This window comes from Pleurodeles waltl, chromosome 1_1, assembly GCF_031143425.1.
Source record: "Pleurodeles waltl isolate 20211129_DDA chromosome 1_1, aPleWal1.hap1.20221129, whole genome shotgun sequence".
NCBI classification, from domain to species: domain Eukaryota; kingdom Metazoa; phylum Chordata; class Amphibia; order Caudata; family Salamandridae; genus Pleurodeles; species Pleurodeles waltl.
Window position 1 is genome coordinate 936,408,998 of NC_090436.1, and position 26,862 is coordinate 936,435,859.

The window sequence follows — 26,862 nt, forward strand, 5'->3', positions numbered from 1 at the left end:
AGCACCACCTCCACAACCCTGAACCAGAATCATTAGCCTAAGCCACATAAATTCACATATAACACAATCCTAAACACCCCTAAGAACACATAGATATATACTTCAAATTAGGCCTCAACATTCAGCTATTGTGTCTCTGAGGTAACGGTAAACAGACAGGGAAGTGATTGTATGAATAAAAGAATAAATAGGTAAGAACAGAATTATGAAGTCAATTGAGAAAATGTTTGAAGTAGAGAGACTGACATGATACAGAAATAAAAGAGGTAACATAGAAAAAGAAATGTAATAAAAATAACAGATTGATTTTTGACAGAGATTTGAGCTAAATAGAGAGGCAAAGTCAGTTGAGTTATGCAAGTGCATAACATCTGCTTCTGAAGCTTCATATGACTTATCTGCTCAACTGCAATAAGTTATTGCAGGTGAGCAGCTACAGTTAAAATAATGTAAAATGATTTTCCTTTTTCTGGTTCATTTGACTAAAGGTCTGACGGGCAAGGCTTATAAAGTACTATTTCTACATGCTGGGTGAGCCCTAAACACATACAACATAAGTGCGTTTTTAATTGTAAAGTTGATTATAGGTTCCATGTTTAGAGTTTGACTTCTGAGCTGTGTTAACTACTATAGTGTCCAGTGTATATTATTAATGTTGGTCCACCCCTCATCTGCGGGTCTGCAACTTACATTTGCTAGAAATCTCATGGTCACTGCACCTATTAAGGGCAAGCTGAAATCTTACTATTTCTGTACTAGTTGCTTTGATCTATTTGCTAAGTAAACAAAGCATCTTACAAGAAATATCATTTTAAGCATTTTATTTAGGTAGTCAGTCGTAAGAACAATTGTTTATAAGAAAAAAACTATGTTGGTGTTGTTGATTAAGATTCTCAGAAGAGCTATTATTATTTATAAAAAAAACTTTAAGAACATTTCGATGGTGTTTTATCCTCTGATGTAAGGTCGACTTACTCCAAGAGTTTATCACGTGACTTTGAATCATCAACATAAATTTAGAAAACATAAAAATGAAACTGTTAGCACTGTGGTACAAGGGATTGCTTTATACCGGTCAGCACGCACCTGAGGTGACCAGCTGGCCCAGTTATGCCGAGGCAGTCACAGTTTTTCACCATCTGTCCTGGCCAATTTCACAGCGGGTCAACTGAACAAAAGAGTGAGATTTATTTTTATTTGTTTTATTTTTATTTGCTCAATCACAGAAATCAGACAACATTTTGCATTTAATTTGAGTAAATGCCTCAATGCATGTTTTCTACGATAGTGGGTTGCGTCATTTTAAGTCACTCCCAGAGGTCGGTCAGAAGTGCAGCCCTTCTTGTATGTGTGTGGAATGTCCCCATTTTTGGCTTCCAAAATCTAATCACTCTATCCAGAAACCTAGGTTAGTTGTTAGTCCAGGTACTGATTATTGAGATTGCTCTTGGACTCTTAAGAAAACCATGCCATGGATTTACTCTGTTTTTAGTCTATTAATAAAATAGGAGTTATGTGTTATTATAGGTCGATGGTGGGTGAATTTGTGCAGATCTTTGGGGTGATTGATAGATGAGCCGAGCGACGCACATTATTGTATTATTGTTATACATCACTATTCTGTCAGAACTTTCACACATCAGTATTTAACGGTAAACAAGTTATTTTCAACCACATTCCCCTCCAAGAAATAGCAGCAGGCCCACACTTACATCATTAACTTATTACCTTCAGTCAATTAGGCACTATATTATCACATTATTTGTAATGGTTCAATTAAACTGCTTGCTTGTTCGGTTTGCACATAGAGCCCACTAGCCATGCAGAGGACCAGGCATCCCAGAAATAGGTATTATAAGTATCGCTGAGGTTAATTTTTTTTATTGAGAAACCTGGACATAACAGATAGGCTTGCACATTATAATGAGACATCAGTCAACAAATGGTACATACAAAGCACATGTGACAATTATAGCAAACGGGTCTTGTTGAACGGATCTACTTGCAGATCAATCCATAATGGTGCTAGTGCCGCTAAAGTATTGTTGTTCCCTCAATCATTCACAAGAGGGAGCCAACTGGCGTTTAGCTTTATCAAGTGTGGCGGAGAAAGAGATGACCAGGGTGTAGGTCGTAGGAAGTAAAAGGGAGGAAGAACAGAACCAAAACATGTAAGGAAGGGAGCGGTGGAGAACAGGAAGAACTGTTTTAGTCAATTAGGGAGAGAGCCAAAATAAGATAGGCAGCCCGGCAGTAGGTGGCAGTGGGAAAGGGTGTAGTACAGTTCCATAGTCAGCCAGTCCTCTCTGTAGGCTCAACAACTAGTAACACAAAGAGAGGGGGCTAGCCTCTGAGATATGCAGGGACAGCCCGCCCGCTCATGTTGCTCCTGGGTGTTCACAAAGGTGTGCCTAAGCAGCTAATTTGGGATGTTAAGGGGAGGTCTACAGAGCAACAATGGTGACATCACGCAGTCTCTGCTTTGCACTCAATTGCACTTTGGAGATGGTGGGGGTCTCATGTCTAATCACGGTATGGAAGACAATCAGCAATTCATCTGAGCCCTGGCAAAGGAGGCAGTTTTTCTGACCTCGTGCCTCCTCCTGCCTGAATACCCTTCTGTCTGCCACTGCCCAAGTTCCTACTGAATGACACCATCTTTAGACATGGGTGGTTGTGGGGTGCACTATCCTTCCAGTGTTGGGTCACAATGCACTTTATGAGCAGGAGGGCAAGATCAATCAATCAGGCTGTGAGTTTGGTCTTCTTGGTATGCTTAAACAGCCCCATGGTGCAGGCCCCAATTATTAAATGGGATGTTACCTGTAATTTGGCCAAGGTATGTAGTGATAACCATCCAGTACTGAAAGGGTTGAAAGGGAGGGGCATGACCATATAATGTGCTACTTTGTCATCACCAGGCAACCAGCAACAGGGACAGTAAGACTGTGCTCTGTGGAAAACGCCATTCATTTTACTAGGAGTGAGATAGATAAAATTGGATGAGTTTAAATCTGGCATACCTGGACACAATACTGGGTATGACAACACTCTGTCCCATTCTTAATCGTTGATCCCTTCATCAGCCAGCTGCCAATGACATAGAGGCTCTGTAGAATCACACGTGTGGGAGGTTCCTCTGCACCAATTCCATTTGAGCACCCAAAGCAAAGTGTGATGCATTCTGAATTGTCCCCTTTATATTTTGTAATGTTCTATGATCTCCTCAAAAGACAGGAAGAGGCCATCTTGAAAAAGATCATCTGTTGTGATGAGCCCAGCACAGCTGCCGCACATCAAGTGTAATTGTGTAATTGTGTTAAAATGCTCTCCTCATTCGCTAAACAAAGGAAAGGCAAAGCTGAAGCATACGATGGGGTCTGAGATGTGAGTTGCAATGCTGTTTTTAAGCAGGTGTAGGTGACCCAAAGCAATTGTGACTGGAGATGCCTACATTTACGCATGCAAGAGAAGGGTTGCAGCAGTGACACCCCTAACATCCACCCAGTAGGCGCACAGCGTGGCCATAATGTCCATGCACAGTCCATACAGCCAGCGGCAAGCCCATTGTAGTTGGGAGGCTACGTAACATAGTTCAAAATTTGGCATTCCTAAGTCCCCCCAATCAACAGGGCTCCACAACTTAATACCACTGAGTTCATGCCATTTTAGGCGCAATGAACATAAATGGATGGGCAGACTATAGGCAGAGTTTAGAAAAAAGGGGTAGGAAATGTTTTGATGAATTCATGAGATTCCGACTTTCACATTTGATAAAGTCAAAACAGGATATGTTGCTAAAGGTCACACTAGCAAAGCAGCCACCAGACTGGGGCTGGAGGCACTCTTGCAACTGCTCATGCAGGAAGTACTGCAAGGGCTTAAAGCCGCTCAGTGCTCGACCAGCTCATGAGAATTATGATGTGAGGGAAAGCAATGCCAGCCTCTATCAGACCCTGAAATGAGAATGGATGCCCTGTGCATGGGAGATTTTTTAAATTTATTTCCACCCCCAAAAACAGAGGGGAGAAGCAACTTACCAAACCAGGCCTTAACCACTTGACTGCTATGGCTTTCCCCCATTAAGCCCTTTATGGATGTTTGGTGTACTTTACATTTACATTTTCATATATTTTTTCCACAAAAGGTATCCGTGCCAAATTTGAATCTTTTTTCCCCAACGTCCTGTGTATTCTAAAGGTACCCAAGGTCTGTGGATGCCATTTGTGGGAACCAAGAAAATAAGCACAATATAGATATTAACTTTTGATTAAAATTGCACCAACAAAAGGTTTGTTGTTCTAGGACCACCATCTAACCAGCTTTCAGGAACAAGGAGAATTGTAGCAAAAAACGTTTTATCGCAGGTTTTGTATTTTTCTAAGTAGTAGTCAATTTTACCTATTTTATGTTGTCTCAACCTACTTCTAGTGTGTGGTGAAATCAAGTCTAAAGCCCATGGGTGATCCCTCAAAGCTATACATTTCTGATCATTAGACACAATTCTGATTTTAGCAAGGGTTATTTGTGTAGATCACTCAAGGTTTTCCTAGCAAAACTAATCATTAAAATAAAAAATAATAAAACTGTGTAGGGAAAAACTAGCCATTGGTGGCAATATTTTCACCTGTAATTGTTTTCACTATGATCAGTTTACAAAAGCAATATATTGCTACATCCGATAGCCCCTTCTGATTGCAGATATATAGGGTTTATAGTTTCTCCAAAAACAAACCCAAAATACCGATCTTAGCTGAACCTTTGAATGATTTTTGATTGTGTATCAACCATGCAGAAATTCATATGGTAAAATACAGTAAATAAAAAATGACAATGAAGAAAACTTATGTATGTCTCAAATGTGGACAAGATACTGTGGGGCTTATATACAAGCCCGTGCACCGATGGTGCGCACCTTTTTGTGATGTACAGGCAGAGAATAGTGCAGGCCTATATCTACAAGGCCACACAAATACACTTTGATTGGCTTTTCATGGCCTTTTTAGATAGGGTGTAAATCAACGCAGCGCGAGTTTCTGCATTGCCTTACACTGCACCAGGAAGGCATTCCATGGGCGTTGCCATGGGTTTTCCCTCACTACACCCATGGGTTTTGGTGCATTCCCAAATTTACAAGGTATTGTAAACCTGGGAATATGTCAAAATCGTACACCTCCCCAAGGGAGGCGCAACAAGGAAACATATCTTTGTTTCTCCCTCTTTCTGCCTTCTGTAGCACACATAAGAAGAGGAAAAAGGTGTCCCTTACTGCACAGAAACAACCCTGTCTGCAACACAGGCATCCTTGCACCATGTTGTAGATAGAGCACATATCTGCCCTTTCCCTATGGCACAGGGCAGCGCAGCAAGGTTACTTCCTGCACTGCCCTACGCCACATGGCTTATAAATAAGCCTTGGTATTCAGGAACAGTGATTATTTCTACACCTCTGAATTTGGGGTTATCCACACCATCATGTGATTCAGAGAATTTCACAAATTAGGTTATATTCGGAAGCCAAAAACACATAGAAATACAGTTGATAATGACAAATGCTCTACTATTCTGTGTTCACACAAGTCTCCAAATTAAAATAGTACCATAGTTGGGTGATTTCGTCTAGCAGCCTTAAAACACTACAAAACCAGAGGTGAAGGGCACACATTTCACTTTGCAAAATCAATGCGTTTTTTTTCTTTGTGCGGAGCTGTAGAAATTGGGCCCTAGCTCAGCTGGCAACAAGTGAACCATACATAACCTGGACATTTCTTAAACCTATGTAGCCAGAGAAGTTCAGGATGGTGTGACTTGTGTGGGTCCAATGACGCTTCATACTCAGAAGCCCTTGTAAACTTCCAACTCTGGCTAAAACGTGCAGTTTCCGCATATTTCTGTGAGGGAAAGTTTTGGAATATGCAGAGATCCACAAATGTCCTACCAGTCAGCTTTCACACGTCTCCAGACAAAAATAGAAGCCCACTTGTGTGTGTGGGCCTAGCCTTCGAGAAAGGAAAGGCCCAATAACTCAAATGGAATGATCAAATGGCTCCACTGAAAAACCAATACTTTTTTGCAGTGTGGCTAGTTGCGGAATTTGCGTTCTACCTCAGTTGGTACTGAGGGAATCCTACCAAATAGAGACATTTCTGGAACCTAGACACCTAGGGAGATTCAGGATGCCAAGATAACTCCCCTCCAACCGCCCAGTTTGGAATCAAAGTGAGCTACTGGCCTTAATAGCATCCTTAGCATTCCAAGTGCAGAATGGTGATCCAGCCAGTAGGTGTTTATCCTTCTGTCACACAGACTAAAGTATAGCCACAACACATCTCCTCCTAAATTAATAATGAACAAGAAATGGGACTGCAATATGGTTCCTATGTCAGTAGAGAAATGTACATTAAAAGGGCAAAGGTGGGCATGAGAACTGGTCCCTTTTTACAGCATAGGAAAACTGGATAATGTAGGAAAACAACACCCAAGGATGAAGCTTCTAGGAAAAAAATGTAAGACTTAAAAAAAAGTTCCCATACAAGGGATAACAAATACTGGTAAAAAAAAGTTCTACAAATATCCTGGAATTAAAACTTTCTTATGCAGAAGAGAGGACGGATAGAGTTGACGTTATCTCACTTCACAATGTAATCCTTCAAATACAAAGGTTTCTTCCTAGGTCTGCAGCATGAGACACTGCTTCTTGGAGATGCCAGTCACTTGGCAAAGAGTTAACAGAAGCAGCAAGCTCACCAATGCCTTCAAGGAGAACAGCTCCATATAGTGAGGGAGCTTTTGACTTAACTAATCTAGACACACTTCACACTCCTCGTGTCAATTAAGGTCACACTCTTCCTCACCTTTCTAATAATGAATTGTCCGATAACCTTGGGTTTGCCATTCTTGATTTTCTAAGATTTGTTCATTCAGATAGAATCACCAACTTTCAACAACACCCATTTTACATGGTTTCTCTAATCATGTTGTTTACTTCACCTAACACTGCATCCTTCGAAGGAAATCACATTATCATACAGAGTAATGCAATGTCTTTGCTGTGCACAACCCAGCCAGGGCAGGATAGAGATTGCAATTAGGAATCCTCCTTCTCAAACAACTCAAACAATAAAAAGGGGACTTCATGGTCACCATCAGGTCTCATGCAAAACTTTCTTTAGTGAAGCACCATAATCAACCTCTTTCTGCATAGAAGATGTGAGAATCCAGTTTATTCTTTCATCTAAGCCATTGGCCTGGGGACAGTGAATAGCTATCCTTTGATAGGCAATTAATAAGCCACTTAAAAACTCATTCATCTCCAAGGAAACAAACTGAACCCCATTGACAGCGGTGATGCAGCTAGATATCCCCTTGTGTAAAAACTCTTCGATCAAGATCTCAGTTACTAACCTTGTTTTCACAGAGATGACACATTTAGTAACCACCCATTTGGAATAATAATCAGTTAATATTAAAAATCATTCTGTTGGAGGCATCAGCTCAAAAGGTCCAATGGTATCCAGACCCAGTTTCATCTACGGTTTAGTGGGAATTTCCACAGAGAAAACTGGAACAAGGTGTGCCATTGAGGTCTTTTCATTCCTGGCACAAAGTTTACAATTTTTGATCACATACTCCACGTTATGTTCAAATCCTGGCCACCAGTAAATCTCTCTCCCCTGACCATGGTTAAATTCCTCCTCTAATGTCACTCATGAACTAAGTTAAAAATTGTTGTCTCTTAAAGCCACAGGCAGAATCAGCCTGGAACCTCAGGAGAGTTTACCATTCACCAGTTTCGACCGTTCATGTGCATTCCAAAAAGCCTCAATATATCTAAGAGATAGCTGACATTAGGCCTACCTTGGACCACAAATCACTGATAGTTCTGAATGCCTCCTCATTGTCTCATACTTGTCTCCACTCCTCTTTACATCTGATGTCCTCCTTAAACCAATAGAAATGCATTTCTGAATGCTGCCAGCACTCACAATGGATGGCTGTGACAAGCAGTAAACAGCCCAGTTGCTGACCCCCATTAGATACTCCACATAGAAAGTTGTATTCAGATAGCCCTTAAGACCTCACTTGGTCACAATCACAAGGGGTGTGTGCCTTCACAAAACCCTCAGCAAACTCTAACTTCAGGCTAATCCTCTCACTACCGATGGTGTAGCCCAAATAAGATACCATGTTGACATGGAATCTGCACTTCTGTTTTTCAAAGTGAGACTGGACTCAACCATCCTTTTAATTACTAGCCTAAGACTTTGGTTTCCATCTACTCAGTCACTGCCAAAAATCAGGATGTCAACCTGAAAGAACACTATCTGAGGTATTCCTTCAAGCACCACCTACATCACCCTCTTAGCCCCCTGCCTTGGATGCCAAAACAACTGTGGCAAGCCACTCCGTAGATTCTATTTCCTGCTTTCCTCCCAGTCTCAACGATCCTTGGAGTTCTACTGTGAGTGGACCCAAAATTAGGTGTGGAACTCTTCTGACCTTAGGAATACTTGGTAAAACATTACACTTGAGAATTATTCTATGTTCAACCTTTCTCAGGAGCCCTAATTCCTCGTTAAAGATATCTGGAAATTCTTCATAGATATCACTCCCTTCACTCATGTTAGCTAAAAGACGAGCTATCTAAAGCGCACTGGGATTCAATGTAATATCCGTACCACCTTGATGGTGCCACCCTTAAAAAAGTGCCTGCCGGCTTAGCAACATAAACCTTGCCAACATTCTCCCTTATCACAGAATTGGGTCCTCATTACTGTATGTCCAAGCACATCAATTGTTGTTTCCTACAACTCACAGGACTGATATCAGGTGGAAGTAATTCTATCTGTATCTTCACCAAAAGCCTCATCCAAAATCTTGTCACCCAACATTGTGTAGGGTAAGCCTGAATCAGCTAGCACTGACAACCTATTTCCATCCTGCATTACCACACACTCGCATTACAACAGGTTCACAATCTAAACTACCATATTTCCACACACTGAAAATTATTCCTTTAACTTCCTCAGAGACACGCTTCGCGCTCTGTATTTTCTCTCCTGTATAAACCATGGCATATTGGTCCTTTTTCCCAAATCTTCTGCATTTGGAATTTCTGGCAAGACATCTGTAACACCTGCTGTATGTTTCAGTTCTTCTTGCACCACATGGTACTCTTGAACTTAGCACTCACCTTACACACCCATCATTAGTCTTCATGTCTATTGACAATTCTACAAATACATTCACTCACATTGTCGCTATGAAGCACAAATTTCTCGCCCCCAGCTAGTTGAGTTTTCCTTTCATTCAATAATTGATTTAACGACCTTAATTTCAGGATTCTTCATTAGGAATTTATTTTGTACCATATGACTGTTAGTATACCTCACCAGTTGATTCTTTATTAACAGAATCAGTGAGATTTCCAAAATCACAAGTGGATGCCAGAGTTTTTAAACATGAGACATAATTCCCCACACTTTCCTTCTTTGCTTGAATTCTTGTAGTTAATGTGTGGTGTTCAAGAACAACATTTACTTGAGTATCAAAATGCATTTGCAGCATTAGTATGGACATTTCAAATGCATCTCTGGGTTCTCCTTCAGCATTTCCCATAAGAAGTCCATCAAGGTGCTATAAATGTTCCTCCCCCTACACCCGATTTGCAGAGAAGAATGCCCTGTTTCCCAGCTGGGGAGAACTTTGTACCCACAACAGCAATAATGGATCTCCCTTTGTGTAAGGAAGGCAGGTGGTTATGATATGCATGCTGCAACCATTCTTCAAATTTTAGAAAATAATTGAGGATACTAAAAAGTTGCTGACAGTGTTGAGGAATAATGCAGTTAATGATGCTTTCAAAAGTTATATGCCAGATGACAAATAGAATAATTGCTTAAATTACATTTAACAAAAATAACCCACATGGATGGAAGAAGGAAAAGGTGCTTATCCAAGCACAGTTGTGGTTAATCCATGAATTGTGTTTTTCTTGACGTGGATTAAATAATTGCTGGAAAAATAATCTCCACTGCCTTGATTTTGAGAGCTAGTGCTCACTACAACCACAGTCTCTACCAAAACAAAACACATTACCTTATAACTGGTGGTAATTTTCAAGTACCTTGAGAGTATCCTCCACTGCCCTGGTATAGTAGATTTCTGCCGAAAACATGTAAACAAATAAAACATTTTTCTCAGGAACAGGGCAAGACTGTGTGCAATGTGATGTGTGTTGCACAGCCTCAATCCAAGTTTGGGCACAGACAGCATCAGCGCGTTCAAAATGCTGAAGAAAGAGGAGAGCAAACAGCACAAACAGGTCTCTCCATTCCAGGCCTCACACCAGTTTTCCCTTCTGCAAGGGTACCGAGGCCAATCCAAAATCAAGGCTTGCAGTGATTTCCTGAAATCAGTAAGCTCATTTTACCAAAAGCTGAAGTGAGCACTGCCACATTTTCCAGTTGGGCACACTTACGGGCATATTTATACTCTGTTTGCGCCGAATGTGTGTCAAAACTTTTGACACACATTCGTCGCAAACCTTACACCATATTTATAGTATGATGCCCGACCCTGCGAACGTCAAAATTTCTCTGTGTGCGTAATTTTCGGCGTTAATGACATGCAAGGTGGGCGTTCCCGTCCAAAAATGTCTTTAAGGCCTGTGCGCCTTATTTATAATCCCGTGTCATTTGGACGCACAGGAGGGGGCGGGCCTTAAAAACGGCACCCAGCCTGATGTGCGCAGTTTTTTAATGCCTGTGTGAGGGTAGGCTTTAAGGGACCTGTGGGCTTATTTCCATGGTCACTGATCATGGAAGCAGTCCACAGATGCCCTTCCCTGCCCTCCAGGGACACCCCGTCCACCCCCACCCACCCCTGGAGGACACCCATGGATGGGGGGACCCATCCCAGGTAAGTACAGGTAAGTTGAGGTAAGAATTTATTTAAAAAAAATTTTAGTGGCATGTCACTCATGAACTAAGTTAAAAATGGTTGTCTCTTAAAGCCACAGGCAGAATCAGCCTGGAACCTCAGGAGAGTTTACCATTCACCAGTTTCGACCGTTCATGTGCATTCCAAAAAGCCTCAATATATCTAAGAGATAGCTGACATTAGGCCAACCTTGGACCACAAATCACTGATAGTTCTGAATGCCTCCTCATTGTCTCATACTTGTCTCCACTCCTCTTTACATCTGATGTCCTCCTTAAACCAATAGAAATGCATTTCTGAATGCTGCCAGCACTCACAATGGATGGCTGTGACAAGCGGTAAACAGCCCAGTTGCTGACTCCCATTAGATACTCCACATAGAAAGTTGTATTCAGATAGCCCTTAAGACCTCACTTGGTCACAATCACAAGGGGTGTGTGCCTTCACAAAACCCTCAGCAAACTCTAACTTCAGGCTAATCCTCTCACTACCGATGGTGTAGCCCAAATAAGATACCATGTTGACATGGAATCTGCACTTCTGTTTTTCAAAGTGAGACTGGACTCAACCATCCTTTTAATTACTAGCCTAAGACTTTGGTTTCCATCTACTCAGTCACTGCCAAAAATCAGGATGTCAACCTGAAAGAACACTACCTGAGGTATTCCTTCAAGCACCACCTACATCACCCTCTTAGCCCCCTGCCTTGGATGCCAAAATAACTGTGGCAAGCCACTCCGTAGATTCTATTTCCTGCTTTCCTCCCAGTCTCAACAATCCTTGGAGTTCTACTGTGAGTGGACCCAAAATTAGGTGTGGAACTCTTCTGACCTTAGGAATACTTGGTAAAACATTACACTTGAGAATTATTCTATGTTCAACCTTTCTCAGGAGCCCTAATTCCTCGTTAAAGATATCTGGAAATTCTTCATAGATATCACTCCCTTCACTCATGTTAGCTAAAAGACGAGCTATCTAAAGCGCACTGGGATTCAATGTAATATCCGTACCACCTTGATGGTGCCACCCTTAAAAAAGTGCCTGCCGGCTTAGCAACATAAACCTTGCCAACATTCTCCCTTATCACAGAATTGGGTCCTCATTACTGTATGTCCAAGCACATCAATTGTTGTTTCCTACAACTCACAGGACTGATATCAGGTGGAAGTAATTCTATCTGTATCTTCACCAAAAGCCTCATCCAAAATCTTGTCACCCAACATTGTGTAGGGTAAGCCTGAATCAGCTAGCACTGACAACCTATTTCCATCCTGCATTACCACACACTCGCATTACAACAGGTTCACAATCTAAACTACCATATTTCCACACACTGAAAATTATTCCTTTAACTTCCTCAGAGACACGCTTCGCGCTCTGTATTTTCTCTCCTGTATAAACCATGGCATATTGGTCCTTTTTCCCAAATCTTCTGCATTTGGAATTTCTGGCAAGACATCTGTAACACCTGCTGTATGTTTCAGTTCTTCTTGCACCACATGGTACTCTTGAACTTAGCACTCACCTTACACACCCATCATTAGTCTTCATGTCTATTGACAATTCTACAAATACATTCACTCACATTGTCGCTATGAAGCACAAATTTCTCGCCCCCAGCTAGTTGAGTTTTCCTTTCATTCAATAATTGATTTAACGACCTTAATTTCAGGATTCTTCATTAGGAATTTATTTTGTACCATATGACTGTTAGTATACCTCACCAGTTGATTCTTTATTAACAGAATCAGTGAGATTTCCAAAATCACAAGTGGATGCCAGAGTTTTTAAACATGAGACATAATTCCCCACACTTTCCTTCTTTGCTTGAATTCTTGTAGTTAATGTGTGGTGTTCAAGAACAACATTTACTTGAGTATCAAAATGCATTTGCAGCATTAGTATGGACATTTCAAATGCATCTCTGGGTTCTCCTTCAGCATTTCCCATAAGAAGTCCATCAAGGTGCTATAAATGTTCCTCCCCCTACACCCGATTTGCAGAGAAGAATGCCCTGTTTCCCAGCTGGGGAGAACTTTGTACCCACAACAGCAATAATGGATCTCCCTTTGTGTAAGGAAGGCAGGTGGTTATGATATGCATGCTGCAACCATTCTTCAAATTTTAGAAAATAATTGAGGATACTAAAAAGTTGCTGACAGTGTTGAGGAATAATGCAGTTAATGATGCTTTCAAAAGTTATATGCCAGATGACAAATAGAATAATTGCTTAAATTACATTTAACAAAAATAACCCACATGGATGGAAGAAGGAAAAGGTGCTTATCCAAGCACAGTTGTGGTTAATCCATGAATTGTGTTTTTCTTGACGTGGATTAAATAATTGCTGGAAAAATAATCTCCACTGCCTTGATTTTGAGAGCTAGTGCTCACTACAACCACAGTCTCTACCAAAACAAAACACATTACCTTATAACTGGTGGTAATTTTCAAGTACCTTGAGAGTATCCTCCACTGCCCTGGTATAGTAGATTTCTGCCGAAAATATGTAAAAAAATAAAAAAAAATTCTCAGGAACAGGGCAAGACTGTGTGCAATGTGATGTGTGTTGCACAGCCTCAATCCAAGTTTGGGCACAGACAGCATCAGCGCGTTCAAAATGCTGAAGAAAGAGGAGAGCAAACAGCACAAACAGGTCTCTCCATTCCAGGCCTCACACCAGTTTTCCCTTCTGCAAGGGTACCGAGGCCAATCCAAAATCAAGGCTTGCAGTGATTTCCTGAAATCAGTAAGCTCATTTTACCAAAAGCTGAAGTGAGCACTGCCACATTTTCCAGTTGGGCACACTTAAGGGCATATTTATACTCTGTTTGCGCCGAATGTGTGTCAAAAATTTTGACACACATTCGTTGCAAACCTTACACCATATTTATAGTATGATGCCCGACCCCGCGAACGTCAAAATTTCTCTGTGTGCGTAATTTTCGGCGTTAATGACATGCAAGGTAGGCGTTCCCGTCCAAAAATGTCTTTAAGGCCTGTGCGCCTTATTTATAATCCCGTGTCATTTGGACGCACAGGAGGGGGCGGGCCTTAAAAACGTCACCCAGCCTGATGTGCGCAGTTTTTTAACGCCTGGGTGAGGGTAGGCTTTAAGGGACCTGTGGGCTTATTTCCATGGTCACTGATCATGGAAGCAGTCCACAGATGCCCTTCCCTGCCCTCCAGGGACACCCCCGTCCACCCTCACCCACCCCTGGAGGACACCCATGGATGGGGGGACCCATCCCAGGTAAGTACAGGTAAGTTGAGGTAAGAATATATTTTAATTTTTTTTAGTGGCATAGGGGTGCCTAACTTGGGCCCCCTGCATGCCACTGTGCTGGGCCTGTCTATAGGTCCATTATGAGCTGGAGCAGGCCACGCCCAGCTATGTGAGTTTTATGAGGCCATGCACTTCATATTTGTGCAGGCTGACCCCTCTAGAGCGCCTTTAGGCCCCATGGATTTGGCTGGTGCCCCACTGTATTGCCTCTGGCGGGTCCACCCTCTGTACCATTATGGCTCCCTGAATCCGAGACCACAACCTTCCCTACAGGCATTTCCAGCGATGCCGGTTCCGGCACCCCCAAAGCCCCACAGTAGTGCCGACCCCAGCATCATACCCGACTCCGAAATGGAGTTGGATCAATGTTGACTGACATTAACTCTGGTACCAGCTGGAATTTGACCTTCCTAGTTGGCGTTAGGGCCTTATTTTTTTGACACGCCCTGTGAGAAGTATGATTAGGGAGGATCTGAGGATCCTTCCGGCTACCAGAACCCCTTAGAAGAGCCTGAAGACAACTAGAATGAGGAACTGACAGATGGCAGTGGTCAGGACACCACCCCAGACACTTGCTTAGTCTCTCCTCCTAGTGTGGCTAAGGATGTGGAGGAATGGGCTTCCTTTGACATGGTGGGGAGGAGGGCAGCTGAGGTCCTGGACCTTACAGTGTCCTCCATGGCAGTCAAGGCAAACGTCTTGACAAAGGTGCTTTAGCCGTGAGTCTCCTCCACAAAACATCTCCTCCTTTTTAATGAAGCTCGTTCATTTGTCCTTCTCAGGGCTCCTTTGCACAAGACAATTGCTTGTCACCATCACTCCCCTCCCAGGTTTTCATACCCAGCACCTCACTCCAGAGATCCCATTGTCCAGGCCTCCAGCTCCAAAGGTGACTCTGGCGTGTTCCCTATCCCACCATCAAATAGGGAATCCAAGAAACGGGAGGATGTTTTCTTCTGCCAGCCTTGCACTGTGTGCCTCTTGGGCCGATATACCTACACAGTTTGGGATTCGATCGCGCAAGTGCTGCTAATGGTCTTAAAGGAGGCCCAAGCCATACTGATCCTGGCTATTGTCAATGGCAGGGATACAGCAAAGTTCATCATTTGATGCTGACTGAATACGAATGACTTGCTAGTCAGAGCAATTTTGTTCTCAGTGGCAATCAGACACCACACCTGGCGGAGATCTACTGGCATTTTGGAGGGTGCCCAGGCATCCCTCATAGAGATACCCTTCAATGGCACTCACCTGTGGTGATAAGGCAGATTCCACGCTGGAACGCTTTAAGAGCATCTGGGCAAATGCATGGTTGCTGGGTCTCTTCATGGCCCCACACCAAATCCACACTGCCTTTTGCCCCTTCTGTGGCTACAGTAGGGGCTATCAGCCATGCCCATTCCTGCCCAACCACCAACGCCAAAAGACTCCTCAGTACTGTAGACACTGCTCTCACAAGCCTCATGGCACACACAGCCAGATATCTACTCCATCTGCCACCCCTTGCAGACACAGCCTCAAAACACCTTTAGTTTACCCTCTTACCATCACAGCAACCACTTGGTAGGAGGATCTGATATTAACTGCCCCGCTGACATAATATTGTTCAACAGTCTTACTCCATTCCTTTCTTAGAAACCCTGCAGCCCATGCCACCATCCTCAGACCGACTGATGGTGAACCACCTCCCTCTGCCCCATCAGGAATTGCAGTCTCTTTTGGCCAAAGGAGCCATTGAGAGGGTGCCGGCATCAAACATAGGTTGTGGTTGCTATTCCTCCTACATTCCAGTTCCAAAAAAGGGCAGACGCCTTCACCCTATTTTAGACCTACGCCCTCACATTGTCTTCCTGAAAAAGGAGAAATTCAAGACTCTCATGTTGGCTCAGGTTCTGTCTGCCCTGGACCCTGGAGACCAGATAGTGGCGCTTTACTTGCAGAACACGCACTTTCACATACCTGTCACAGGCGCCATCTGTGGTTCATGTTGGGCCACAAGTATTTTCAGTTTGCTGTACTCCCTTCTGGTCTCATCGTCGTGCCTCAGGTGTTCACCAAGGTGATGGCAGTGATTGCAGCACATCTACAGAGATTAGGGGTTCCAATCTTCCCCTACCTTCACAACTGGCTATTGAAGGCATGCTTGTCACAGGCAGTTTTTTTTCCTCCTCCAGGCTATGGCGGACTTCCTGTATTTGCTGGGGTTCACTATCAATGTGTTGATGTCACTCCTGACTCCCTCTCCCTGACTTCATCTGAGCCATTCTGGACACAGTGCAGTTTTGGGCCTATCCTCTAGAGCGGCGATTCCAGGCTAGGAGACTGATGTTTCATCCTCTATCCTGGATTTCAGTGAGACTGACCCTGAGGCTGCTGGACCTTATGGCCTCCTGCAGACTGCTGGTAACACATGCCCGCTGGCATATGCGGTCTCTTCAGTGGAACCTGAAGACCCAGTAGGCATAGCATATGAGGAATCTCTCTGACCTGTTCCAGATATCAGAGGGAACTGCAAAGGATCTACACCGGTGGTTGAAGAACTGAGATTCTGTCAGCGGGAGACCCCGCTTCCTTCCCCACCCAGAGCTGACTGTAGTGACAGATGTGTTCTGAGAACACGTGCCTCATTGCTACATAAATTGGTAACATCCTTTCACGCAAGTCAGACCTTAACATTACTGACCTTCTTTGCTCCACCTCACACCCTCTAAAGAGGAAGAGAGACTCCACCGCCTCAACCCAAAAATATCCTTCTACATTGGGCATACCAAACAGTTCCAGACGGATGAATGGTGGATTGGGTTTCTCAGGACTAAGAAAGAAAAGGGTGTAGAAAAGGGCCAGCTTGTGCTCTGTATTAAAATCTGCTACACACTGGCCATGAAGCAACCCCCTGAGGCTTGCATGCTCATTCCACCAGAACCAAGGCTGCAGCCACTGCGTTAGCTTGCTGAGTTCCTGTCCTGGACATCAGTCAGATTGCGACATGAACATCTCACCACATCTTTACCAAGCACTACTACCTGGGCAGTCAGCTTTGTTATGACAGGCACTTTGTCCATTCAGCCCTACAGGACTTCCTGGTCTAAATCTATTCACAGATCCACCTGCAGAGAGGGTGTCTATTCTAAGGTAAGGAATCTGTGGCTAGAAGTCTCTATCAGATGAATAAGTTACTTACCTTTGGTAATGCATTATCTGGTTGAAACTCTATCTAGTTGCAGATTTCTTACCGACCCTTCCATCCTCTCCACTCTGCGAATGTATTTCTCTATAAGGTGGTCAACCTTCTAGGTCCTTAGTGCCTGCACACTGGTCGTTCAGCATTCTGTTGTGGCTCTGTGTTTCTGATGCGGAAATGTCATGAAAAGAATTTAATGTGAGCACGCTGGGGTCGCCTTTATATGCACAGGTCATGTCTCGTTCCAGCACAGATGAAACCCACACAGCGCCAAACTACTCCACCTACCCATGCACAGAGGTCCTGCTTGAAAATTTCTGGAGCCAGTCTGAATCCTCAGGAATATTCCAGGGTGAGGACTCTGTGGCTAGATAGTGTCCCTACAAGATAAGGCATTACTGAAGGAAAGTGACTTGTTTGTTTCTACATGACTTCTTTGTAATTTACCAATACATTTTGCGTTAAGCATCACTTCGTCAGGGGAAAAATTGGGAAGAGTTAGGCCACTTATTAATATTCATGATTATATTGACAAATAATAATCAACCCTAATTATATATTCACAAAGTGACTTTTCCTCTCTTTGTACAGTTTGACCACAAACATGATCATTATTCACAGTTATCCAAAACTGCATATAATTGTTTTCATTCATTTTGCCCACAAACCTTCACCAACATTTAGTTTACTTCTTACCTGATGTGGTTCCCCAGGTGGGACTACGGCAGAACTAATGAGGAGACAACTGTAAAGGTTATTATCTGCTTAATGTGTGGAACCGGATATACATTATTACATTCTATCAATGTGATGCACATAAAAAATTCTAAAAAAAGAAAATCGACATTTTGCTCCCATATCATCATTCTCCATTCGATTTGTTGAAAATTCCCCTAGCATTTCAAAAGATCATAATGTTTCTTTTGTGACATCCTGCCCAGCTACCACAAAAAATCTGTATAATCAGAATATTCTATTCTTCATCCTAAAGTAAGTTTCACATCTCTACCACCTGTCTGATTGTTATCATTCTGCCCCCATGGATTTTTGTTGAAATTTCTCAATCATGCTTAAGTTTCAAGCGTCTTTGCATCAGCTGTTTTCTTCTTGGAAGAACACCTAAACAGTCTTGACAGCGAATGTTACAAATATGTACGCTTGTGTGGCTTCCACGCTACTAATCAGGGTTGTGTCTACAGGCAAACTAATTGACTGAAGAGCATAAAACTGCTAACCTAATTTAGGCCTGATAAATCAACTCCTTGCTTAATGATGTCAAATCTCTACTGACTAATGGCTCAGGAAGTTATTTCAACATTTACATGTCTACACGTGCTTCTCAAAACGCCAATGTTATTGTGCTTGAAGAAACACAAGATTTGATGAGAGATTTAGTGGTGTGTTACTGTCTACCTTATTGTTTTTCCTTCAGGATCACGGATAATGATGATACACATAAAAATATTTGGAATTTTTTTTTTTTTTTCATAAATGTGATTTAAAGCTTGTGCCCATCACAGCCCAATTGTTTCATACCTTTTTTGACAAACCACAAACATATTTTGTCATCAAATTTCAATAAGCAATTTTGTGTCAGATTTTCTGTAGTCTATAAAAGATTGCAAAATATATCCCCAATAGTTTAAGTTGTCATATTCAGTTTGTCTTGTTAACCCTGAATGATCCAGTATAACAAACTGTAATCCAGATACTCGAAAATGAAAAAAATCAACTGAGCCAATGTCGTAAATCTTCTGACCCTTTCCACATGTAAAAATGAATACGTTCAAAAGAAACATTTAGACTCAACTCCGGTCCTGATGGGTGTAACTTATTACTCGGGGCTACAACTTTCTGATTTGATTGAGGTTGTCTCTTTGGTGTTTCTACTGGGCTGGCAATGAAGTCTTCCTGTTACTTGATTCTACGTTATTATGTTTTTGTTCACTGAATATTATTTCAGCGTTTCTGCTGGTTTTTCTTACATATGCCTTCACACAGGGACATTTTATGAAATACACACACTTCGTGCTGTTTTAAGTTGTGAACTGTCTTAATGGGAACTTCTAGTTGTATGCGTCATAGTGCTTCATGTTAGGATAATATTGCAATGTGTGTTGTTTAGACATGGAAATTACCATTTTGTTTATCAGTGATTGTCTCCATTGTAGGATGAGTATCTGGTTTTCTGAGGTAGTTGTTTATGTTTAGGTTTCTTGTGTGTGCAAAAATCAGCAAGTAATACACATTAAAGCAAATTGTCACAAATAATTTTATTATGAAAACCATTTATTACATATGTACATGATGCTTATTTGTGAAAATATAAAATCACAATTAAATGGAATTATGGAATTATGATCTGCCTTATCATTTCTTTGCTTCTTGTGTCCCTGTGCTGGCCTTGAATCTTCTGTTGCACAATTGATGTTATAATGCAGAATTATACACACAATGTCATTGTAGCAGTTCTAATTGTGTTTCTTAAAGTGGGTGTATGACTTTTACTAAATGCTTCCAGCTCGTACACTAATATGATAGTTGATGTCTTATGAGGATTTACTTATCTTTTCTGATCCACCACAAATATAGACAATATTGCTGCTTTAAATTGGTATTATCTTGTCTGGTTTCATTTTACAAACATGTGTTCTACATACCTACAGACTGAATTCAAGCTTAGCCATACAAAGATTCAAAATGTCATATACCAAGAATAACAACAGGTCAATGCCCTTCAAGTTATACCATTAACAAACTCTCCACAAACATCATTTATATTTGCATCCAGTATAATAATACCTGGCACTTTAAAGCATCTATGGGCTTCTTGGAGTGGCAGTGGTCATGAAATTGAAATTTCCAATCATACGATTAGTGTAAAGATTTGGATACAGAACCCTATCTCCTCCCAAAAGAAAACTGAAGAATGCTATGGGATTGCTAAACACCTGCAGGTCCACTGTCTATTCAGGCTACCTGTGTCATGGTCCTCCTGAGCTTTGTCAACATTTTAAGTCAAACCCAGAGATGTAGACCACTATCAAATATTGTACTAAGCTGATTAAAAGTGCAAGGGACCTTATGCTAATGAAAAGGTTGTACAGATCATTAATCAACCAGCTAATCAAATGAGATTAAAAATGCATCATCAGTACCCCCTTCTTTGAAAACTGGTTTGAACAAAACCAAGGACATTTGTTCCTGTGAGTGGCAACAATGCACCTTTAGAAACTCCCACATTGGAAACATAATCCACCATATTCTAGGCCAGACTCCACTCACAGGAGGCTGCTGTGTGTCAGTTCATTTGTGTTCATATGACATGCTCTATAGATGCCCACCCTGTAGCATAATGCCTGAGGAATGACCCACGGCCAGATCATCAACTACTCTGATTCACTGCAAGGTTTTCCAAGTTGTTTAGATAGTGCATGGTCATAGTTGTCAGTTAGAACCAAGGCATTTGTGTTTTGAATTTCGGGAAATGTTATATTGAATGTAAGTGGATCTCCCTGACCTCCATCAGATTTATGTAGAGTAATAAACCATTTAGTCTGGGAAGATGGTTCTCACTGTATGATCATTTAGGGGACTTTCCCTTGATAGCAGACATGACTAACTACACCCAATAACAAGTGTATCTGACTGATTCAAGCTATAAAGGATAGGCCCACTACTAAATATTGTAAACTCCATTCTCTAAAACTGTGATCACATCAGTCATCTTTCCCCAATTGCTGAGTCCATTGAGCAACGACTGTCTATTGCAATAGAGCCAACACAAGTCTTACCTCTGGCACTGGGTGTATAGAGGGCAATATTAGTCTTAGCAGCCTCAGAACTATTACTGTTTGCACTTGCTTCTTCAAAGCAATGAGAGGTACTAATTTTTGTATTCTGAACCTTCTCTGGTTAGAAGCATGTACACAATTAAATAGTTTCTAGTTCTGCCACAAATAACTAACTTTTTTTGTTGGAACTACATTAGACTTGGTCAGAATAAATAAAAATCCTACAGTATAAGGTAGATTCATAGTTGTTTACAGGAAAAATATATGACCATTTCCTCTTTGGCTGACTCTGGTGGCTAAAGATCTATGTGAGGGTATATTTGCACTCTGTGCATTGCAAGCAGGGCATTATGAACTCCAATGCCTTTGTGAAGATATGTAGGGTTGATTTAAGACCATAGGATTTGACCCTGAGCTGCAAATGCTGCCCTGCAACCTAAAGTCTTGAGAATTACTAGTGTGATGAAAAGATCAGAATATGAAAATGTGCGTGCTTTGCATCACTTAACACCATCCAGTTTTCTTGAATCACTCCCTGCACCTTTGCCAAAGTCATATCTTAAATATGGCTGTCTAGAAAAATTTGTTGAGCACTTTGAACCTATGACTATGTTATACTTTTCTGTTTTGAAAGAATTAGAAAGTACCTCGAATAACACCCATTGTAACATTCATCAGGATCCCACTTTCTGTAACAGTTATTTTATGTTGAGGAGAACCTTTAGGAACCTCAAGGAATTAAAACCGGCCTAATGTTCACTTGAAAAATAAAGACACTATTGGCTTATCAATCATCACCCACACTTTTGCTGGTTTATTCAGAAGGACTTTTGGGTGCGGTTGGCATTGTTGATGAGCCTACAAGATAGCTGATGTGGTAAGGGACAGGAAATCGTTTCCACACTTGGTAAGGATGTAAAAGGGCCTACTACTTGGAGCACAAGCCTACTCTTTTTTGCCCAGCAGTTTCATAATTGCTTACTGTTTCCGTTGAGGTTTGAGCAGAAAGTAAACTGGTGGTCTGTAGACAAGCAAGTTTATTATCTGGGCACGTGAAGAAGGGAAACTATTAAGTAAATGATCATCGCCAAGACTACCTGGTGAGTGTAAATAAAAAGTTATCAAAGCCACAACCTTCTGAAATCTGGAGGTTCACTTGCACACTTTGAGTGACAGAAATACAAAATCCAGCAAGTGGACACATCTATGTCATGTATATATTACTGTTGGCAACATATTGGAACAATATGGCAACTCACCAGCACTACAAGGGCATTTAGCAATATCCAGCATTCCTACCTGGTAATAAGGAATATTTAAAAAATAAAGAACCTGCAAACAAAAATAGCACATATTTCAATTGTTACATAAACAAAGCCAGGTAAAGACTGGGGCCATAAATAGACAGGAATAGATAGAAAGTTGACTTTAGTAGGTTGGCCCTATAGGATTCTAGATCTAATTCAATGAGGACCCCTCAGGCAGTTGCTTAACTGGGGGAACATATCTTAGTACATGCATATTTATCATTTTCAACCAGCTTTCCTTATAGTTGGATGAAGATGTTAAATGCTGCTAGGACACAGTAGAATAATCATTGCAGGAAAAGAATTCAGAGCTTACAATTATTTCAGCATTCAGATACTCTGCCCTTTAGAAGTGTTCCCTGAATAGCTGAACCGTTTTTGATCTCTGTGTCAAGATTGACTGAGGAACCAAAGGCAGCCATGATGTTCAGTGTTCATACCTAACACAAGTAGAGTATGTACCCAAGCATTCACAGTTGATTGGGTGCCAATTTCTCCAGTATAGCCCCGTACACCAAAGGTGCCTTACATTACAATTTTTAAAATAAATGTGCTAAAAAGTCAAAGGTTTTCCAGTTAGGTCTATGAAAAACTCATTACATTTTCAATGTTCCAGCCACCACCCTATGCACAAATACTTACCTGGGCCTGTGGCCTTGGCCTGAGGAGACTGTGTCATTGTGGAAGGAGAGAGTCAGCAGTTTGAATGACTCTACCCTCCTTGAGGCAATTCACACTTGCTCCTTATTGTGAGGCAGAGAGCAGCTACAGCACATCAAACATGACTGTGTTCCCAAGCTCCTGCTCGATCCCTGTACTCTTCTGCGTACACAGCATTCTCAAGTGTAAGTTTTGTGCATTACAACACATGCATGGCATGCATATTGATGGAGGGAGATCCCGCCCCAGTAGCTGTCCGTCAGGTGATTTCTGCACTATAACAGGCAACAAGATCTCTATCTCGATGCTCTCCAGCAGTTTTCCTTGAGGAATGGAGCCTTCCCGTAGCTTTCATTTTCCAGTTTCACCTTCTGCCAGCAGCCCAGTTTCCTTGGATCCCTGTTTCCTCCTTTTGCCTGCTTATACTTTCCATCTATCCTCAGTTATCGCCTTAGTTTCTGCTATCTAATTTCATAATGCCACCGATATAGAGGGTGTGCATATTGGTTTTTCCCATAGATTAAGGTCTGTGTCTATGACCAGGTCTATAAGTGAGGAGAGGCTTGGCCTCACAGGTACTATAGGCTTGCATTAGGTTATGTTTTTAGGGTTTACCCAGTTCCCCGACACAGGGAGAAGTGCCTCTTCCCTCCATTGTCCTTTCATCTTTCTCTGACTCTTGGATTTAGGTCTCAAAAGATTTTTCCAGGCAACCATATTTTGTAGGAGGGCATGTCCTCTGATCGTTTCAGCCCAGAGCCCCTAAATAGGTGTCAAGTCATGAATTTCAATTACTTTCTACTGTTGTAGTCCTTTCCCTTGCCACCTTCTCTGTTTGCTCATTGGTGCATCCTGGAGATCAGTATGTGCCTATGAGAGAGATGGTAGGGTGACTTTTCTAAATGAACTGCCTTGCTAGAAAGTCTACAGTGACATGTCAGGCCTGACAGTCTCAAAGAACATTGCAGTACCCAGGAACTCTAATTCTTCAGACGACAAATTATGCATTTATTATGAAAATTCTGTACACTCTGTTAGAGTGGCTCTGATTAATTAAGGGGCTGATGTTCCCTTCACATATTCTGTCCTCAAAGTAGCCTACTATCTTTTCACAGACTGGGTGTTTACAATGTGCCCCATAAGGCCAGAAAAACCTGATGTTTGGCCATAAATTTAAGCAACATTAAATGTAATGTGAATTGACCTAAGATACATAGAAACTTCACGTTCACAGTTACAGTAACAACAAATGAGAATGTTTTACGCCAACACGTCAATTTCTAGTAGGAGTTAGAAATGTTCTGGCTAAACAGTGACTCTTTTTTCATATCTTTCCTCATTTATGGTGTTCTTTCAGATATCTGCATAGTAAAATCACTTTGCTGGAATTTCATAACACTTCAAAGAGGTGTTCCACGTAATTAAAAACAAATTCACCTATGTAACTTGATATACTGTCACAGGTGCTGAATGTGCATAGAAACTGGGAATGTTTGTATGTTACTATCTGTCCAAACTGTGCTCTGGAAGAGCCCAATAAAGAGCCCCCCGCCGCTCCCTCGGTTTCTACATAGTCAATAATCATTCCCTTTCTTCTCCCAATATAATTCCTATGTTTCTTTATTGCTCTGTACAAGGTTCTGCTGCACCCCAGCTGGGTTTGTGAGACAGAAACACCAAGACATACATACTTACAACATGATGTGTATTCATTTGGTTATAAAGCATTATACAAATACTATTATCTATCTGTGTTTCAACTTTTTATGCAAAATAGCTTTACTTGCATCCTAGGCTTACTGCAGAAGAGTTGAACTTAAAATTTAGGCCTAGCTTAGTGAACAAACGACTTCATCGATTCACAACATGGGAAAAAAGAAAAATGCACATAGTGGGCTAAATTCAGCCTAGATATTTGGAAACCATCTGTAAAGTTACAAAATAAAGCTTCCATCAGACTGCTGAAGCTGCAAGAGCTTAAATCGCTCTGCAGTCTTGTTTGCAACAATAAACATATTGGGCCAAAGAAAGTTGAAGAGGACACCTGGAAAAGGTTAGCTAATTGAAACACAGACTGGAGCATGCAAATAGGAACTATCCAACTATCATAGATGCAAAAGGCATATTTACAGACAACTGTACAAATGCAGAATAAAAACACCATAGTTAAATAAATCATTAGCACCAATTGTGTCAACAAATACAACACTGGAATGGCCTTGAATCTGTAGAAACGTCTTAGGTTTAGATGAGTTCAGCATTTGCTTAGGCACATGGAGAGCAGAGGAATAGGAATTAAAATGCAGTATGCATGTGTGTGGACACAAACAAGCACAAGGTTGGGATATTCTCTTTGCTTTTTTTCCTCTGTCACTTTTGCAAATTAGTGTTCCCAAGTAACGAGCTGCTGGACTTGGTCAGGATAAGTCAATATCAGGTCAACACTGCATGCTGGCAGATGTTGATTTGTCCCGGATCCATTTCTTCAGCAGTGCATCTTGCCTTCTCTTCACAGACCAGATGGTAATTATGGCTGCCAAGACCTCCCGTGCATAAGGAGACCAGACAAGAACCAGAGCTACAGCAGCGTATGTGCAAGCAGATGAGGTAGGTCTGTTTGTGTGACACAGATACGTACAAAGAACAAGGAAAGTTTGGACTGTTTCTGATCTAGAAATACAGCCACACATAGTTCCACATAAACCCCCACTAATTTGAAGCAGGCCTCGCTAATATGGTAATAAAACATGTTCTTGCAATTAAAAACAAAGTGAGAGACTTTGACCTTTGCTTTTCCAATGATTTTCCTTTGCACCACAGTCTCAGAGTTGAAAAGGCCTAATTGAATTAATCAATGTTTATTTGCTTACTATTGAAAGGAACCTGATCGCTATGCGTAATTACCACTTAAATTAACACCGGCACTCCCTGATCAGTTTTTGGGCAGTCTGGTGTAAACAATGCAGTTAATCGTTGGAAAAGCAATCATTGCACCTACAGGAAATAAAATCCTGGATCTTCTTTAAACATTTGCTTTCAAGTACGCTTTCATCTGCAAACAAAATGTATTAATTTATTGCATACGCTTTGGTTTTTGTATTGGTGTTCCCTAAACTTAATGAGGTAAAAGCTGCTTTAACTGAGCAAAGAAAAAACACAGATATGCACAACAAAAGGATATGTTCCTGATAGACTCAATGTAAGTTGCAAAGCTGCCACTCTAGTCTCTCCATTAGCACCCACTGTTGCTGTCCCTTTAATGAAATCCTCCTTCCAGAGCAGGTCATAGTTTGGTCACACTCTTGATCCATGGCCTAAAGGCAGACACTTTAGTATAGACTCCAGGAGAATCTTTCACTCCGCAACCATATCCCCAGGAGGTTACACCATACACAACCCAGTTTCCTCCTGGCCGTTCGCACATTAGCGGCCCACCGCTGTCTCCTTGGCAACTGTCTACATGCTTCTGTTCTTGGAAGCTCCCGGCACAAAGCATCCTTCCTGTGAACCGGCTCTTGTATCGCTGTGTACATACCCTCTTGGGTAGCAGAGGGATGGCGGCCTCCTGCAACGTCCTAGAATAGGCCCTTCCTTCCAGAAAAAAATAACACACATTAGATTAAGAATGTGTAATTAGTATTTAACATTTCTAATATCATGATAAATTAAATATTTTTGAAAAGCATCCATTGC

The 26,862-nt window shown here is 41.6% G+C and overlaps 1 protein-coding gene across 2 annotated transcripts in view; it reads right to left on the bottom strand.

Moving 5' to 3' along the window:
- Positions 1 to 19,666: 19,666 nt before the first annotated feature.
- The window catches only part of PRSS12 (serine protease 12), a 562,235-nt gene continuing 555,039 nt past the window's right edge, over positions 19,667 to 26,862 (bottom strand). The window contains exon 13 of one of the 2 annotated variants that reach the window (XM_069230157.1): positions 19,667 to 26,760. In XM_069230157.1, the coding sequence (XP_069086258.1) occupies positions 26,453 to 26,760 (308 nt within the window). In that variant the 3' untranslated portion in view covers positions 19,667 to 26,452. The remainder of the gene's footprint in view (positions 26,761 to 26,862) is intronic. The other variant, XM_069230158.1, reaches the window with a different exon arrangement.